Source organism: Phoca vitulina, unplaced genomic scaffold (genome assembly GCF_004348235.1).
Source record: "Phoca vitulina isolate PV1807 unplaced genomic scaffold, GSC_HSeal_1.0 scaffold50, whole genome shotgun sequence".
Lineage (NCBI taxonomy): Eukaryota > Metazoa > Chordata > Mammalia > Carnivora > Phocidae > Phoca > Phoca vitulina.
In genome coordinates, this window is record NW_022589753.1 from 12,102,361 (window position 1) to 12,121,438 (window position 19,078).

A 19,078-nucleotide genomic window follows, 5' to 3' on the forward strand; every position below is an offset into this window, starting at 1 on the left:
TAAGTTGCTATATACCAAATGCCTTTTTTTTTTTTTTTAAGTAGGCTCCACACCCAATGTGGGGCTTGAACTCACAACCCTGAGCTTAAGAGTTGCATTCTCCGGGGTGCCTGGGTGGCTCAGTTGGGTTAAGTGTCTGCCTTTGGCTCAGGTCATGATCCCAGGGTCCTGGGATTGAGTCCCACATTGGGCTCCCTGCTCAGCGGGGAGCCTGCTTCTCCCTCTCCCTCTGCTGCTCCCCCTTGCTTCTGCTCTCTGTCAAATAAACAAAATCTTAAAAAAAAAAAAAAAAAAAAGGAAAGAGTTGCGTGCTCCTCTGACTGAGTCAGCCAGGCGCCCCCAAATGCCTTTTAAAATCTAATGGCCTTGGGGCGCCTGGGTGGCTCAGTTGTTAAGCATCTGCCTTCGGCTCGGGTCATGATCCCAGGGTCCTGGGATCGAGCCCCACATTGGGCTCCCTGCTTGGCAGGAAGCCTGCTTCTCCCTCTCCCACTCCCCCTGCTTGTATTCCCTCTCTTGCTGTCTCTCTCTGTGAAATAAATAAATAAAATCTTCAAAAAAAAAAAAAATCTAATGGCCTTATGGTTATTTGGGAATAGACGTTAATACAAAGCCCCTGTACACCAAGGTTTTAAAAGTGAGACTTGAATCAGAACTTCTCTATGTGGCCTCACACAGAAAATAAGAACCACTATCTCACTGGTGTAGAGGAAAGCACTCGTTATTTAAGAGGATAATAAATAAGGATAATTTTACCAAGGCATTATTTCTATCAGCAGAACACCAGAACTGAGAGTCCAGCAAGGGAGAATTTGTTAAATAGATTACAATAATGTACAGCCACTAAAAAATCTGCTCTCAGAGAATATTTAAGAATCTTTTTTTTTTAAAGATTTTATTTATTTTTTTGACAGAGAGAGACATAGCGAGAGCAGAAACACAAGCAGGGGGAGTGGGAGAGGGAGAAGCAGGCTTCCTGCAGAGCAGGGAGCCCAATGTGGGACTCGATCCCAGGACCCTGGGATCATGACCTGAGCCGAAGGCAGACGCTTAACGACTGAGCCACCCAGGCGCCCGAATATTTAAGAATCTTGAAAAATGCTCACATGTTGTTAGGTAAAACATTATGTGCCAAGTGCTCCTGAATTTCAAACATACGTGGGTTAGGTATGTGCTGTTACACAAAGAAAGAACTAGAAATGTAAACTATGGTTTTTATTGGGTGAGGTGACTTATTTTTTTGTACTTTCTAAAAAAGATGTTAATGAACATGTATAGATTTAAATCTTTTCTTTTTTTTTCTTTTTCAAGATCTTATTTATTTATTTGACAGACAGAGAAAGCACGAGCAGGGGGAGTGGGAGAGGGAGAAGCAGGCTCCCCGCTGAGGAGGGAGTCCGATGCGGGACTCGATCCCAGGACCCTGGGATCATGACCTGAGCTGAAGGCAGACGCTTAACCATCGGAGCCACCCAGGTGCCCTCTTTTTTTTTTTTTTAAGACATCTTTACACCCAACGTGGGGCTTGAACTCACGACCCTGAGATCAAGAGCTGAATGCTCCACTGACTAAGCCAGCCAGGCGCCCCTAGTTTTTAAATCTTATAACCTTTTTTATTCACTTCTCATCAGAAAAGCACAAACTGTTTGGGTTCCTTAATTTTTTACTATAATACAAGATCAAAGAAAAGACATCAACAAAAAACCCTACCAAATGTTTTTCTGACGAATCTTCCTCCATTCCTACAGGTCTCCAAGTCAGCAAACTGAAGGGAATGCAAGAGAAGGAAAATGATCCATGTGAAAGGCAAACTGGAGTCTTAATATGTCTACCGAGCACAGAAATAAACAGCAATAAGCACATTCACACTCACACGTGTGGGATGGTTGTTTTGAAGATATCCAGCATACAACTGCATGTCTCATCCCAGACGTCGGGACTGAATTTCTCCCCATTGGATATTACTAAGTTTTCTAAGCAATTGGTACCTGACCGAGCCAACTGCTCATTATCTGCAAAATAAAGCAACATCTATCATGAAACTTCCACTGCTGTTTTGATTCCCATCAGGGCACTAATGCTTCATATTGCAAGGTGGAGACGACATGATGGGGGGCTCTGCAGGCTCTTATTGAAGGAAGCAACGATACAGCCAGTAGTAAAACTTTTATTGTTTAAGCAGGCTATAAAGAGATAAAATTATTTATCACAGCTTTATTGCTAGGGATGGAAGGTGGTCAGTTTGCTACTTAATTAACTGACTTCTTATATGATGTATTAGTAAAGGATGGAAATATTAGACCAGTGTTTCTCCCCTGAACATTGCCATACCAGTATCGACTGTTTTACATTTATTTTAAAACACAGTCACTTTTTGAAAAAACACATCGAAGCTTTGTCTTAAGCCAAAACTATCTATGGAATCCAGGTCAAATGTGCTACATGGGCATTTTTCCTAGCATGCACTACCTCTACACATAAGTACTCAAATGAACAATGTTCACTGATGAAGCTGTTAATACTGACCCCATTTTAAAAACATTACAGAAAACTTCAAATATAGACAAAAGTAGAAAAAAACAGCATAATATACAAAGGCAAATCTTTAAAAATATAGTAATAATTACATCCCTTCTTTAAGAAATGCCTTATAAACTGGCTTGAGGAGTTTTTTTTTTTTTTTAAGATTTTATTTATTTATTTGACAGAGAGACACAGCGGGAGAGGGAACACAAGCAGGGGGACTGGTAGAGGGAGAAGCAGGCTTCCCGTGGAGCAGGGAGCCCAATGTGGGGCTCGATCCCAGGACCCTGGGATCATGACCTGAGCCAAAGGCAGAGACTTAAGGACTGAGCCACCCACGCGCCCCAAGGAGATTGTTTTGATACTCTAAGTAAAAATACACATTTTCACCAATTATATATCATACTCCTTCGCATTACATTCTTGCTTTTACATATTGAAAAATTAATCTCTCAGTAAAAACTAAGTCAAGAAGAATGACACCCAGAGGCATAGCGAGTACCTTGTTTTACACACCACTGCAGCTGTGCAAACACATCAGACAGAAGCACTTCATTCAGAGCTTCATAAAACTGGGTGAACACATCACAAATGGCATAGAGTGCGTGATTACAAGTTGTTGTCATCCACTCGGATTTCTGGAAAAACAAAATGATAATGCTGAGAGGCCACTCTCCTTGTGGGGAGATGGCACTCTCCTGCATCATGGGCAAAACTGTTCTGGTGTGAAATCTGGCAGTATGTGTCAAGAGCCTTTTCAATGCTCACACCCACGGACGCAGGAACACGGCTGGCAGGAATGGACCCTAAGGAAAGAATCACAGATCTGAGGGTGAAGGTCTATGAATAAAGAGGTTTACACCACACTGGCACTTACACACTGAAAACACAGATACAAATACCCAGCAAGGCGGCAACTAAATTAAGTGCATCTGTATGACAAAAAGAGTCCCACGCTCTATGGACTGAGCCAGCCATGTGACCCTGGTATTTCATTTTTGTAAAAAGAAAACACACAAGCAGTATGTGAAGGGGTTAATAGTGGTTGCCTGTGGAAGCTGTGGCTTTCAAATGTTTTGTTTTTCTGTCTTCTGATTTTCTTTTTTAAAGATTTATTTATTTATTTTTGAGAGAGAGAGGGAGAGAGAATCCCAAGCAGACTCTGTGCTGAGCACAGAGTCTGACTCACAGCTCCATCTCATGACCCTGAGATCGTGACCTGAGCCGAAATCAAAGTCAGATGCTCAACTGACTGAGCCACCCAGGTGCCCCTCTGATTTGTTTTATAATGAAGAAAATTTTAAGTTACTTTAAAATACAATTAGAAGACTGAATCTAAGACTGTGACTTCAACCATATTTTAACCAGGCAGAAGACAGAGGGAAATTTGCCAAAACATTAACTCTAATTTCTGAATGGTAAAATTATGAGTTTTCTGTATATTCTTAACATTCCATATTAAACTTATGCTGCTTTTATACCGGGGGGGGGTAGATAATGGTATTCCTAAAAGTAGGTAAAAAAGTGACTCTCTCTAAAAATCTTGATAAAGAATATCCTCTCCCCTTCCCTCTATCCCTAGGGAAGAAATAACAAAGATAACCAGAGGCGTCAAACTTCCTTAAGAAAAAAAAAAGGCCTAATATTTGCCAATGTCATCTCCAACTGTAACTTCATTAAAAATTTTTAAGATTTTATTTATTTATTTGAGAGAGAGAGTGCTCATGGGGCGGGGAGGAGCAAAGGAGGAGGGAGAGAGAGGGGAAAGAATCCCAAGCAGATTCTTTGATGAATGCAGAGCCTGATGCAGGGCCAAAACCAAGAATCGGATGCTTAAAGAACTGAGCCACCCAGGCACCCCAGAACTTTTTTTAAAAGATTTTACTTTTAAGTAATCTCTACACCTAACATGGAGCTCGAACTCACAACCCCGACATCAAGAGTCGCACACTCTACCGACTGAGCCAGCCAGGTGCCTGTAAAAATGCTTTTAATGAGTTTTTTTTTAGGGACCAGAGACATTCCATTTTTTTACTGACTGCTGAGAAGCTGGTATAAACCAAGTAACTGAGAGGAGCAGGTGCCCTGTTGAACTGGCAGGTACAATGCCCGACGGCAAAGCGGGTGGGCCATGATGACTTATTTCCTCTCGCCCTTCCCCAAAGGGGGACAGTTTCTTAGCACTAGTTGATTCTGGTATAAGAGTGCTTGGAAGGGGGTTTCCACTAAAAAAAACTTTTTTAGAGATTTTATTTATTTGAGAGAGAGTGAGCACAAGCAGGGGGAGTAGGAGAGGGACAAGGGGCCCGATCCCAGGACCCTGGGATCATGACCTGAGCCAAAGGCAGAGGCTTAACCGACTGAGCCACCCAGGTGCCCCAGGGTTTCCATTTTTTTTTTTTTAAAGATTTTATTTATTTATTTGACAGAGAGAGAGAGACACAGCGAGAGAGGGAACACAAGCAGGGGGAGCAGGAGAGGGAGGAGCAGGCTTCCCGCGGAGCAGGGAGCCCGATGCGGGGCTCAATTCCAGGACCCCGGGATCATGACCTGAGCCGAAGGCAGACGCTTAACGACTGAGCCACCCAGGCGCCCCGTCCCGGGGTTTCCATTTTAAAACACACCTCCAGGAGCTCAAAATGCCAGACTTGTATGGGGATGATGACATAACCCTGGAGGAGACGAAAGCAGAGAGGCCTCCCCGGCCGTATCCAGGGCACCGTGTTAGTCATCACCTACCTCTGACTGCTGCTCAGGGAGTTTCATATTGTCAAAAATCCTGAACACGATTCTGAACAGGTCCTGCCACCAGTGCTTTTCAAAGGTGTGGCCGTAGCTCTTCATGATCTCGAACATGACCGTGAGTCCTCTGCAGGAACAAAGACAGGCGCAGAAAGGGATGGGGGTGAGGAGGAAAGAACAGCAGAGAAGAGAGTGGGAGAGCATGGGGTCAGGTGAGCAGGTGACCGAGGCTCATTCTGTGACAGAAGGGGCACCGTCCCGGGACATGGTTACCTTGTCCGAACATCTAGCTTGCATCTGTTAATGATGCAGGAGAGCTCAAACAGGATGGGGAACCAGCCTCGGACCCAGACCCTGTCGCCAGGAGCAACATTCATGTCGTCGCTTGTGTATTCTTGTAGCACCTGCCAGGAGAGTTATCTCTCAGACACAGACTATGCAAGCAAAGGAAGAAACTAAAAGGGAACTACACGAAGGTTAAGGCCCCACACATTTCCCCCTCCTAACAACATCCATTCAGCAACGGCAGGATAGGGAATCTCCAGGAGGCAAACACAAGCCTCTCCCAAGTGCATGCGAGCAGTTATGCCTACGGACCTTTGTGGGTTTTAGAATAAGCTGAGTGGGCAGACCACTGCTGAGTTAACTTAGGCACTAGGACGTGAAGTCAGCTGTTCAAGGTCACGCAGCTAGGAGCTGGAAGTCTTTCCAGTCTGGATGTGAAACCCCACTCCCTGCCCTGCCTCTGGGATTTCGAGCCCTTTGATCTGTAACTACTCTTGAAGCGTGGTACTATCCGCTGTAATGAAATTTCTTTATCAGCTCTGGTTACCCAACACTAGGCCATTTCTCTCTGCGCCTCCATCAACTCCCCCGTACAATGGGGACATAATTGCCAATCTTATAGGTCTAATGTGGAAACTAAATAAATCAATACACAGAAAAGATCTGAAGGAGAGATCTGTATCGGCCGTCGCAGTTTAGACATGCTTATTTCTACCCAATTTCAGTATGAGACTGTCCTTTAAACCAAGCGGGCCTCTTTGGAAAGGTGAGACATGACAGAAAAACCCCAAACATTTCTGGGAGAACACAAAAGGTGATTTTTTAAAATGCGACTTCTCAGCCATGTCACAATGGTAAAATGTCATTTCCTTAAGAGGGAGGTTTGTTTTCTTTCAAAAGAAAGGTCTAGCTTCTTCAACTTTGCCAAAATTCAAAGCTAAATACCCATCTCCTACAAAAACAATTAGAATACCCGGTAAAAGTTCAGTAGGAGTAAAAGAAGTAATTTCATACATACAAAAGGAGAGAAGGGGTAGAACCCCAGCAATGGGCAGCATTTAGGGCAAACATGCATTTCTAAAAGCGTAGCTGGAACGCTCTTTGCGATTCCTTTTCTCCCCAGTGCCCAAGCGGGAGGAGAGGAAATGATGTACCCGAGGCCTCTCGGAGACGTATTTCCCACAGAAGCGGATGAGCCGGATCGCCTCCATGCTCGTGTCGGGGAAGGCGGCATTGCAGGCAAACTCCGACAAGCACTTCACAGCGTCCTGAAAGGAATCGATGGCTGCAGGGAAATGGTGCTGGAAAATAGTTGCTGTGGAAACAAAACCATGTTTTTTATAAGACCAGGAAATTTAAAAATGGGGATCGAACACCCCCCACCCTGAAGGGACTACTTCTGCGAAAATCTAAGAAAAGCATGTCACTATCTCTAGAAGATAGCATTTCTTATTAAATTATTCAGGAATGAATCAATTGGGCACTGCCTGGGCTAAACTGGTTCCTGAGTTCCAATATTCATTCACTCACTCATTCATTCATCATTTATTGAGTGCCAACTATGTGCAAAGCACAGTTGTGGGCCCTGGGGACAGAGGTGACCAATTAAATTTCCTGCCTCACGATACTCGTGCTCCAATGGGCAAAACAGACAATAATCGCCTAAACCAATACATATATAAAATATAAAATAATCTCAGGTTGGGTGAGTGCTGGGTGAGGGGACAGAAGGCAGTAAGGGCTGCTTAGGCTGGGGGTCAGGGAAGGACTCTCTGAAGAGGCCCTACCTGACAAATGTCCCTAAGGAAGTGAGAGAGGACAAGCCATGAGAAAACCAAGTTTCACCAGGATGCCAAGGTGCCCGTTTCAACTTAAACTATTTTAGGATGGAGCTTGAGGAAATGGAGAGGACAATGATCTCTGTGTGAAGTTGGCCCTCAGTGGTCTGCCTGATAGAAGCTGAGCACTGGGCAAAGCTCTAGTGCTGGTTCGGTGATCCTGAGCACACTCCTTTAATTCCCCGGCCGTTCCTGTCCTAAGACAGCCCTTTGGATTGTGGAAGAGCATCTCCAAATAAAGGGGCATTTCCTCAACAGGAAGCAGGTAGTCCACCAGTAGTAGAAACAACAAACAGCAGACTTTCAAACAGCAGCAGTTCTTCTGGGAGTTCATCAGTTCATTCTGCTCAGCAACAACCTCCGGGATCTGTTTCTCAGGAGCCAAGACCACCTCTTCAGCAGCCTCAGGTTCCTCCCCCGGAAGTTAGAATGACTGTCCCTCCTTTAGCAACAACAAGTTCTGCTCCAGTGGTGGTGCCTTCTACTGCCCCAGGGACTTACCCTATGCCTCAGACACAAATGGGATGCTCCCAGCCTGCTCCTAAAATGGAAACCCCTGCTATTAGACCACCCTCTCATGGCACAACTGCCCCTCACAATCCAGCTCCAGTGCAAAATTATCTGTTGCAGTCCTCAGTGTCAATCACATTAAAAGACCTCACAGTGTTCCCTCTTCTGTCCAGCTACGTTCAACCTTAAGTACACAAAGTGCTTGTCAAAATTCAGTACATCCAGCTCCCAATTTCAGTGCCCCCTTACCATTTGGGCCCTTTAGCACATTGTTTGAAAACAGCCCTACTTCTGCTCATGCCTTCTGGGGAGGATCTGTTGTTTCATCTCAGTCAACACCAGAATCTATGCTATCAGGAAAACCCTCATATTTGCCAAATTCAGATCCTTTACCTCAGTCTGATACTTCTAAAGCTCCAGGTTTTAGACCACCATCACAGAGACCCGCTCCAAGTCCCTCAGCTATTGTCAATATGGACTCGCCATATGGTTCTGTAACACCTTCTTCTACACATTTGGGAAACTCTGCCTCAAACCTTTCAGGAGGTCACATGTATGGACCTGGGGCACCCCTTGGAGGAGCACCCACAGCTGCTAACTTTAACAGACAACATTCTTCCCCACGTAGTTTGCTGACTCCATGTCCATGAGCATCTAATGACTCTGCTGCACAGTCAGTGTCCTCTGGAGTCCGTGCACCTTCGCCTGCCCCATCATCAGTACCTCTAGGGTCAGAAAAGCCCAGCAGTGTCTCTCAGGACAGAAAAGTTCCAGTCCCTATTGGGACTGAACGTTCTGCACGTATCAGGCAAACTGGAACTTCAGCTCCATCTGTTATTGGGAGTAATTTATCCACATCAGTAGGGCATAGTGGCATCTGGTCCTTGGAAGGGATTGGTGGCAATCAAGACAAAGTAGACTGCTGTAACCCTGGTATGGGAAATTCTATGATTCATAGGCCAATGTCCAATCCAGGAGTGCTTTCACAAGAGTAAAACAGACAGGAAAAAGTGGTCACCCTTTTAGACTTGCAGGTGGGACATAAGAGCCACTTACTGACGATGTGGCCCGTGGTCTGGAAGGCCAGCTCCACAATGTTCCCGTCATGATCCGAGGCTGCCTGGTGGAACACTGCAAAGATGTTCTTCCAGCCCGAGCGGATGTTGGCTGCCTGGGAGTTCACCATCTGCGCGATGCAGCGGATCACCATGTCCCGGATGGTTGGAGACCTAAGGAAAGAATGGGGCAGCCATGTCATCTGTACTTTGAATGGTGGGAAGAAAAATGAACACGGCATCGCTTAGAAGCAGTGCATTAAAAAGACCGCATTTTTATTTTTCTATTTTTATTTTTTATTTTTGGAGCCCAACACGGGGCTTGAAGTCACGACCCTGAGGTCAAGACCTGAGCTGAGATCAAGGGTGGGATGTTTCACTGACTGAGCCACCCAGGCACCTCCCAAAACCTGCATTTTTAAAAAGCACATAGTAATCCACATTCATTTAAGCGGTTAAGCGTCTGCCTTCGGCTCAGGTCATGATTCCAAGGTGCTGGGATCAAGTCCCGCATTGGGCTCCCTACTCAGCAGGGAGTCAGCTTCTCCCTCTCCCTCCACCCCTTCCTCCCCTGCACTCTCTCTCAAATAAATAAATAAAATCTTTAAAAAAAATAGCAAAAAAGAAAGAAGCTGGGTCCTCAATGACAATTTGGGCTATGGAATCAAAGTTGGGTCTGCCTACCTCTGACTTGTTACGTAACAATACACAGCCTTCTGGTTTAAGGCATTGTTGGTCAGTTTTTCTGGATGAAAACCTTCACACTAATAATACTCATAATTCTCCTAGGCAGAGATGACCATTTCTAAATTCTTGGTGCATATCCTCTTCGATTTTTAGGCAGGAATATATGCGTATGGTAAACACATATACATGGATGGGAATATACATATGTAATTTAAGATGCACAATTTTAAATTTAATTATTACAAAACAAAACCTGAAGACAGAAAAAATGGTTCTAAAGCAGCTGCAAGGTTCAACATGGTGTTACCTGGATATTTGCAAAAGGTTAGCATGTATGTCTTGCAACCTATTAAGACATGTGCAGTTATGGGGTGAGCTCCATTATCATACAAACAACAAGAAGCAAGGCTACACAACCTATCACTTCCACACCACTAGCTTTGAAAGCCATTAGAGTGGCTTTGGGATTGCAGACTTGACTTGCAAATTTCATCTGGCTTACGGTAACATTCATGTTCATCTGCGGGATCCATACTAACTGGTAAGAGGTCATTTAGAGAAGGCAAGGAGAAAGTCAAAACAGTTAAAACTTAGCTAAGGGTCCACAAAGCAAATATGTCACTCACAGATAACAAAGGACTGACTACATACCTATGTGATTTTAATATATAATACAACTGAATTCATGACTGCCTCCCCCTCATGGGGAAGAAAAGTAGCTCATTGGGAAGAATTATACGTACTTTTTTAAGATTTGAGAGAGAGAGAGGGAAAGAGCATGAGCAGGGTGGGGACAGAGGCAGAGGGAGAGAATCTCAAGCAGACTCCACACTAAGCGTGGAGCCCAACGGTGGGCTCAATCTCATGATCCTGAGATCATGACCCGAGCTGATATCAAGAGTCGGATGCTCAACCAACTGAGCTACCCAGGCGCCCCTCTACTCATATTTTTTTTTTTTTTTTTTAAAGATTTTATTTATTTGACAGAGAGAGAGACAGAGAGAGCAGAAACAAGCAGGAGGAGTGGGAGAGGGAGAAGCAGGCCTCCTGCCGAGCAGGAAGCCTGATGTGGGGCTCGATCCCAGGACCCTGGGATCATGACCTGAGCTGAAGGCAGACCCAGGCACTCCTACATGTACTTTTTATTTCTTTATTTTTTAAACGATTTTATGTATTTATCTGATGGGGGGGGAGAGGAGAGAGAATAAGCAGGGGAAACGGCAGGCAGAGGGAGAAGCAGACTCCCCACTGAGCAGGGAGCCTGAGTCGAAGGCAGAGGCTTAACTGACGGAGCCACCCAGGCACCCCTACATGTACTTTTAAAAATGTTTTTCGGGGGGGGATGCCTGTTGGCTCAGTTAAGCGTCTGACTCTTGATCTCAGCGTCGTGAGATTGAGCCCTGTGTCAGGCTCTATGCTCAGCATGGAGTCTGTTTGTCCCTCTCCCTATGCTCCTCTCCCTGCTCACACGCTCTCCCTCTCAAAATCTTAAAAAAAAAAAAAAAAAAAAATGTGATGCTTTTCGGGGTGTTTGGATAGCTCAGTCAGTTAAGCATCCAACTCTTGATCTCAGGGTCATGAATTCATGCCCTGTATAAAAAGTAGTAATAATAAGGGGCCCCTGGGTGGCTCAGTCAGTTAAGCATCTGTCTTCGGCTCAGGTCATGATCCTGGGATCGAGCCTCACAGTGGGCTCCCTGTTCAGTGGGGAGCCTGCTTCTTCCTCTCCCTCTGCCGCTTCCCCTACTTGTGCTCTCTCACTCTTGCTTTCTCTCAAATAAATAAAATCTTAAAAAAAAAGTTTACTTAAAAAAAAAAAATTAAGATGCTTTTTGCCCAGGGGCGCCTGGGTGGCTCAGTCGTTAGGCGTCTGCCTTCGGCTCAGGTCATGATCCCAGGGTCCTGGGATCGAGCCCGGCATCGGGTTCTCTGCTCCGCGGGAAGCCTGCTTCTCCCTCTCCCACTCCCCCTGCTTGTGTTCTCTCTCTCGCTGTGTCTCTCTGTCAAATAAATAAATACAATCTTAAAAAAAAATGCTTTTTGCCTGATTATTAAAAGTAATGTGAGGACAGTAAACATTTTGGAAAATGTAGAGAAAAACATAATGAAACAAAAAATTCCTTTATGTGACAGTATATTTCACATGGAGAGATTGATAAAACTGTCCTTATTACGCGGTCCAATTCCATAACCCGACCCTTTTGACTAAACTGTTAAGCATTTCCCGTGTCATAAACATTGTGAACATCTTTAACAGCTGCACAATATTCCATGTTGTGGCTGTACCAACATTGACTTAACACTCTTTTATATTTAGGTGGGATCTGGTTTTTTAAAAATTATTTTGTGTGATTTACAATGTTTTGTATTTCAAATTAATTCCTTAGAAGAGTTACAGAAGTGTAGAATTACTGAGTCAAAAGGCAGAGAAATGTTAAGGTTCTTGCGCATTGCCCAAATGCTTCTGAAAATGTTATAGCAAGTTACAGTTGTCCATCAACAGTGTCTGAGAGTGGCTGCAATGTGTGATTCTAAACTTACTCTGTTCCTTTTCAAATGCTGGCTGAGCAGCCACGGGATGGGCGGGGGGGCCTGGGACTCTGGCCATCAGTGCCACCAGCCAACTAGGCTGGCTGCCACGTCAGGCCTCCATCTCCTCAGCACTCACAACAGTGTCCCCAAAGGTAGGAGGTATTTCTGCGCATACGCTAAAATCAGGGGGAAGTGCGCCCGGGTGGCTCAGTCGGTTGAGCATTAGACTCTTGATTTCAGCTCAGGTCATGATCTCAGGGTCATGAGATCAAGCCCCACGTCGGGCTCCTTGCTGGGCGTGGAGCCTGCTTAGGATGCTCTCTCTTCCCCCTGCCCCCTGCTCTCTCTCTCTCTAAAAAAAATAATAAAATAAAGTAAAATAAAAATCAGGGGTGATGCCAGATTCTGGAATGGGCTTTATTTTCTCTTAAAATGAGCAGTAAGGTGATGAAGAGAAAAGAGAGAGACAGACATATCAGGGAGACTTTTCTGCTGCCCTTTTTGTTACCCTAAAGGACCCACATTGGCTACGGCCTTTGAACTCGTAAGCTTTCTTTTTTTTTTTAAAGATTTATTTATTTGACAGAGAGAGACACAGTGAGAAAGGGAACACAAGCAGGGAGAGTAGGAGACGGAGAAGCAGGCTTCCCACTGAGCAAGGAGCCCAATGTGGGGCTGGATCCCAGGACCCTGGGATCATGACCTGAGCCGAAGGCAGACGCTTAACCGACTGAGCCACCCAGGCGCCCCAGCTTTCAGTTTCTTTAAAAAACAAACAAACAAACAAACAACACTCTAAGCAGATCTCATGGACTCATTTTAGTGGTCGGGACAGACACCCGAAAGTTATCCTTGACATTTCTTCCTTTTATGCCCCATAGCTAATTCATCAGCACATGCTGTAGGCTTCCCATTCAAAATGTATGCAGAATCCAATCTCATGGTGCCTCACCGCCTTGGTCCAAATCTGAACAATGACAGTGGCTTTTCATTTTTCACGGATAAACGCAGGATGATCCCTTAACATATGTCAGACTATTTCACTTCTCTGCTCAAAAGCCTCCAATGGCTTCTGTCTTTCACAGAGAACAAGCCAAAGTGCTGACAAAGGCTGACAGTTCCTCCATGCCCCAGGCACTCTGCCACCACTAGGGCTTCATCCTCCAGGACTTTCTGCCTTTTTCACTCTGCCCGGCTACCCTGGCCTCCTTGCTCCTCCTCGTTATGCCAAGGACACTCTGCCGCAGGGTTTTTGTTCTTGCTCTTCCCTCTGCTCACAACACTCTTCCCAAAACCACATATAGCCACTCCTGGCTCGTTCCTCATTTTAAGGGTCAACTTACCAAATGCATCTCGGCTGACTGCCCTGTATAAAGGAGTGCTTCTAGTCTTATACCCTTACCTTGATTTAAACATTTATTTACTTGTTTATCTATCTCACTGGAATATAAACAAGGATTTTTTTTTTTTTAGATTTTACTTATGTATTTCAGAGAGAGAGAGAGAGAGAGAGAGTGCGTGCGCGTAAGCATCAGCAGGGGCAGAGGGAGAGGGAGAAGCAGATTCCCTGCTGAGCAGGGAGCCCGATGCGGGGCTCGATCCCAGGACCCCGGGATCACGACCTGAGCCAAAGGCAGACGCTTCACTGACTGAGCTACCCAGGTGCCCCTAAACAAGGATTTACTATTTACTTTCATTATGGAAAACCTCAAACACATATAAAAGTAAAGAGGATATGGTGTACCCATGATGATTAAATCAGGGCCAGAGAAAACAGGAATTTTTGAGTTTTCTTTAGTTCTGTACACTTGGCACTCAGACCAGTACTAGCAGCCGGTAGGCTGCAGTAATACAGGCCAAGTGAACGCATGAACAGGGCGAGTCCTTCACAGGTACAGCTGTCCTGATCTCTTCTATCACCCTCCTGGGGCAGAAATGATGGGTCACATAATTTTTGACCTTGTTTTGTTTATTTTTAAGATTTTTATTTATTTGACAGAGAGAGACACAGTGAGAGAAGGAACCAAGCAGGGGGAGTGGGAGAGGGAGAAGCAGGCTTCCCGCTGAGCAGGGAGCTTGATGCGGGGCTCGATCCTAGGACGCTGGGATCATGACCCGAGCCGAAGATAGACGCCTAATGACTGAGCCACCCAAATGCCCCTCTTGACCTTGTTTTAGGATGCCTCAGCAGTGGCTCTTTCTCTGAACAACATCAGCACCCACCCCAGTAAGAATGCATGGCACATTTCTACTAGTTGTGGTGGTGTCATCTGTCCTTCTGGGAAGGGTCACACGCAGATCTCAGTGACGTACTTAGAAACAATACATGTGAATCAGCCTGTTCATTTTACCTGTTTCCATCAACAAAGGAAGAAAATATTGTGTGATTAGCGTTAGGAGGTCTTTTTAGGCCTCCAATGGGGAATTTGACAAGGCACATACCTGTTTTTCTTCATGATATGCTCAAAGGGCCTCAGAAAATCTTTCTGGAAACGAAAGTTGGCTAATTCTCCCTTCTCGAGAAACTTCATAGAGAGCTGCCTTAAGGAGTCAACAGCAAAGATCGCCACATCTTCATTGGGGTTACAGCCAACCTGAGCAGAAATGGGAGGCGAGGTGAGATAGGCACAGTACAACAATTGTGGATGTGGGCTTCTGAACATCAAAAATGGACAGCCTGCCTTCAGAACAAATGCTCTGAAAAAACACACCTAAGGAGAAAAGAAAGTGGTGTTTCTTGGCTATGACCTGGACAATTCTGTTTTAAGTTTAATGATGAAAGATCAGTACTGCACATTTAATTAAAAATGCTTTCAAATGTGCTATTTAATTTTTTAAAGATTGTGGCAAAATACACATAAAACACAAAAGTTACCATCTTAACCATTTTGAAGCACACAGTTCAGTAGTGTTAAGGACATCCACATTGTTGTGCACCACATCTCCAGAACTCTAGCAAAGCTGAAACTCTATACCCGTTAAACAATTCCCCACGTGCTAATTAATTTTATCCAAGTATACAGGACAGGTCAAAAGACTTTAAAGTCTCTGTAAAGCCTTTTTTTTTTTTTTTAAAGATTTTATTTATTTATTTGACAGAGAGAGAGACAGCAAGAGAGGGAACACAAGCAGGAGGAGTGGAAGAGGGAGAAGCAGGCTTCCCATGGAGCAGGGAGCCCGATGTGGGGCTCAATCCCAGGACCCTGGGACCACGACCAGAGCCGAAGGCAGATACTTTAACGACTGAGCCACCCAGGCACCCCTCTGTAAATCCTTTTCATACTTGCCCATATCTGTTGCCTGATTATAAATGAGTATTATCGGCCTCAAAAAATTCAGCACAAATATTAAGGCTTTTCAATTTCCTTAAAATTGTACTTGTCTATAGTTTACCTACTTTTAGAGACTGGAGTTATGGGTATATATTTGGTTGGCGCTTCTCAGACTTTTCCCTCAAGAAGAATCCCTCAAGCAGAGCAAGGGAATGTCTCCTACCAGAACCCCTGCCAAGGATCTGGGGCATCTTGCAGTGGCCTGCTCCAAGCAAGAAATTTCACTGGCATGTGGTCTGACCTGAAAAGGTTTTATTTTTAACAGAAGTAATGTTGCAATATCACTTCAAATAAAGAAAAACTGTAAACATCAATAGGAAATAGTTACATAAGGGTATGTTCACAGACACGGAGTAACATTTGGCAGTTAAAAAGAAATACGTCCAGCCTTTAAAAAAAGAAAAAAAGAAGAAAATTCTATCACATGCTACAACATGGATGAACCTTGAGGACATCATGCCAAGTGAAAGAAACCAGTCACAAAAGGACAAATGCTGCATGATTCCAGTTATATGAGTAGCGAGAGTAGTCAAATTCATAGAGACAGAAAGCAGAATGGTGGTTACCCTGGACTGGGGGAAGGGGCAGGGCACAGGAAGGAATGGGAAGCTAGTATTTAGCGGGTTTGGAGTTTCCATTTTACAAGATGAAAAAAGAGCTCCTCAGATCTGTTGCACAAAATGTGAGTGTACTTAACACTAATAAACTGTACACTTACAAACGGTTAAAATGAAAAATTTTATGTGTATTTTACCACAATCTAAAAAAGAATAAACTCATACATACTAATAACATAGTTAAATATTTAAGATTCCTTGCTAAGTGGAGGAAGCAAGTTACAAAATGATATGTGCAATACCAATTATGTTTTTTTTCAAAAAAGCAAAAGAAACCAAGACAATATTATCTGTATTTCTGTGAGTATATACATATACACGTGCATAGAAAAATGTCAGGGTATATACCAAACTGGTAATAATTAGTTTTGGGCAGGGTTCAATAGGGGAGTGGTGATGGTCAAACGTGGCTTTAACAGTAATTTTTTTTAAGGTGTTTATGTCATGTTCATTAAATTAAATACTAATAAAAAGAATATTCCTCTCCTAAACATCAGGATTCAGGAAATCCTGCAGCAGGAATACACTCCATGCTTATCGTGCAGCTCTGCACACCCCAGGACGCACACGTGTCCTAATTTAGAAGAGAAACATGGGACTGTTCCCAAGGCTCTGCTAGAATGCCAAGAGCTAAGTTACAGCTGTACTCAGCCATTCACTTCTTCAAACCTACGAGATTCTTATTACACGGAGTAACATTTGGCAGTTAAAAAGAAATACGTCCAGCCAACCAAATATATACCCATAACTCCAGTCTCTAAAAGTAGGTAAACTATAGACAAGCAGAACATCTTCCTGAGGTGGTAGAAAGAATGAAGACTCCCAGAGGGAGCAACTGAGTTTTCCACAACTTTGTGCTTAGTGGCTCTGATGAGATGGAACAGACACTGGTAATGAAGGTGACAACCATGAAATGTCTCATTACTCTCTGTCAGCCTACATCCTGAGCTGCCCGTAAGTGACCCACAGATAACTGAGAACTGGCACCTAAAGAGTCTTGACAACAGAATTGCAGGTGGGAAAAGTAACTTGTACAAACTGATGTTCTCTCCTGAAGAAGTCCCACTGAACATGAAATCCAGACTCCGAAAAGCTGGGAAAGGCTTACCAAAACACTTCTGGATTATTACTTCTGAGAGAAAAAAGGATTCCACGGCTGCTAGTGGAAAGATTTCATGGGACAAGTGAGCAATGTTTGCTCCAGCTTAGTGGTCACAGGCTTGGATGAGAATACAACGTAAGGTACAGTAATGGTAATGGTTCGCATTCCCTTTCTCAAGCAATTTCACACCAATTAAGTCAACTGGTCCACTAGTAAGTTATTTATCCAGAAGAGTAAGAAAGATGGTTGCTGAGCTGGTTGATTACTCTAGGTGACAGTGCTACCATCCACTCGACAAACAGCTGCTCGGGGTCATGGGCAGGCTCTCGTGGCTGTGTCCTCCCTGAGGATTCAGATGAAAGGTCACCTGCTTCTTTTTATAAGTTTCTTCCATTCAATGGAGAGAGTGCAATTCTCTTTTGGATAAACTGTTTTTTACTCACAGTACTTTTAAGCATCTGTATTACAACTCTTCATCTCCAGGAGTGAGAAAATTGCTTTGAAATCATGGAGTATGTTTTGGTAGGAAATAGTGCTATTAAGCTATCACTTTTAAGAAGTTAATGGAATCACAGATGCATACACACACACACAATACATATACATTCTGACTTTTAAAAGTCTTTATGTGTGCATGTGCCTATATGTACATGATAAAACCTCTAGCGGAGAGGAACAAGGGTAGTCTGGTTTTCTCTCAGTAGTTGTCAGTTTTAGAACATACAAATCTCTAGCCTGTTTCTGATGTAAAAATAAATGTTAGTTTTCTAGGGATGCCTGGGTGGCTTAGTTGGTTAAGCACCAACTCTTGATTTCGGACAGGTCATGATCTCAGGGTTGTGGGATGGAGCCCCATGTCAGGCTCCATGCTCAGTGGGGAGTCTACTTGAGATTCTCTCTCTCTCTGCCTTTCCCCTAGCTTGCATGCATGCATGCTCTCTCTCTCTCTCATAAGTAAGCAAATCTTTAAAATGAATGAATGAATGAATGAATGTTAGTTTTCTCAACAAAGGTTTCAGAAGAGTGGTGGCAACAAAAGCCAGAATATAAGAAGCAGTGACATTAACAGTGAAACTATATAGAACATAACTTAATCTTTGGTCATTCAGAAGACACTAGAGGATTTTGCCATGTGTTCAAACATCAATGTTTGTCCAGTGACTATAATGATTTTGTGGTGTTAGCCTAGATCCTGGATATGGGATATTAAAGTATTTTTAATACCACTAAGATTTTAATTTCATACTCCACGAGTTCTAGCAATACCTAAATATGCTCCACAGGTAAAATGAATTATGAGTATCCTCTGCTTCATGCAATGTCACACTGCACTGCTTTGCTTTTTTTTTAAGATTTATTCATTTGCTTGAGGGGGGAGGAAGAGGGGCAGAGGAAAAGGGAGAGAGAGAGTCCCAAGCAGATTCCACACTGAGCACACAGCCTGATGCAGGGGATCAATCTCACCACCCTGAGATCATGACCTGAGCTGAAATCAAGAGTCGGACGCCTAACTGACTGTGCCATCCAGGCGCCCCATGTACCACTTTGCTTTTATGAAAGACCTACCTTAGTATCTATTTTCACTAACCAAAAAAAAAATCCAAAGAGGATTTTTGCTTTTACAAAAGAAACGTGGAAAGTGAAAATGACATTCAGCGTTTGTTTTGCAGCGAGCTGTTACAGAGGCAGCACGCGGCCAGCAGCACGAGGGGTGCTGCCAAGCCCCTTCCCCGCGAACTCCACTCAGCATCTCAGCATTAAGCCACCAGCGCTCTGAACTGTGTCAGTGAGCATTTGGGCTTTATCTCGATTCTGTGCATTGTTAGCAAGATGTGTCCTAAAATATCAGAAAAGC

At 44.0% G+C, this 19,078-nt stretch overlaps 1 protein-coding gene across 1 annotated transcript in view; it reads right to left on the reverse strand.

Moving 5' to 3' along the window:
- Positions 1-19,078, reverse strand: part of ARFGEF2 (ADP ribosylation factor guanine nucleotide exchange factor 2) — a 92,129-nt gene that overhangs the window by 13,145 nt on the left and 59,906 nt on the right. Inside the window, exons 26-33 of the mRNA XM_032387515.1 lie at positions 14,615-14,766; positions 8,955-9,127; positions 6,705-6,865; positions 5,539-5,669; positions 5,263-5,392; positions 3,026-3,161; positions 1,874-2,012; positions 1,711-1,765 (exon numbers count right to left, since the gene is read on the reverse strand). Coding sequence (XP_032243406.1) covers positions 1,711-1,765; positions 1,874-2,012; positions 3,026-3,161; positions 5,263-5,392; positions 5,539-5,669; positions 6,705-6,865; positions 8,955-9,127; positions 14,615-14,766 — 1,077 coding nt within the window. The remainder of the gene's footprint in view (positions 1-1,710; positions 1,766-1,873; positions 2,013-3,025; positions 3,162-5,262; positions 5,393-5,538; positions 5,670-6,704; positions 6,866-8,954; positions 9,128-14,614; positions 14,767-19,078) is intronic.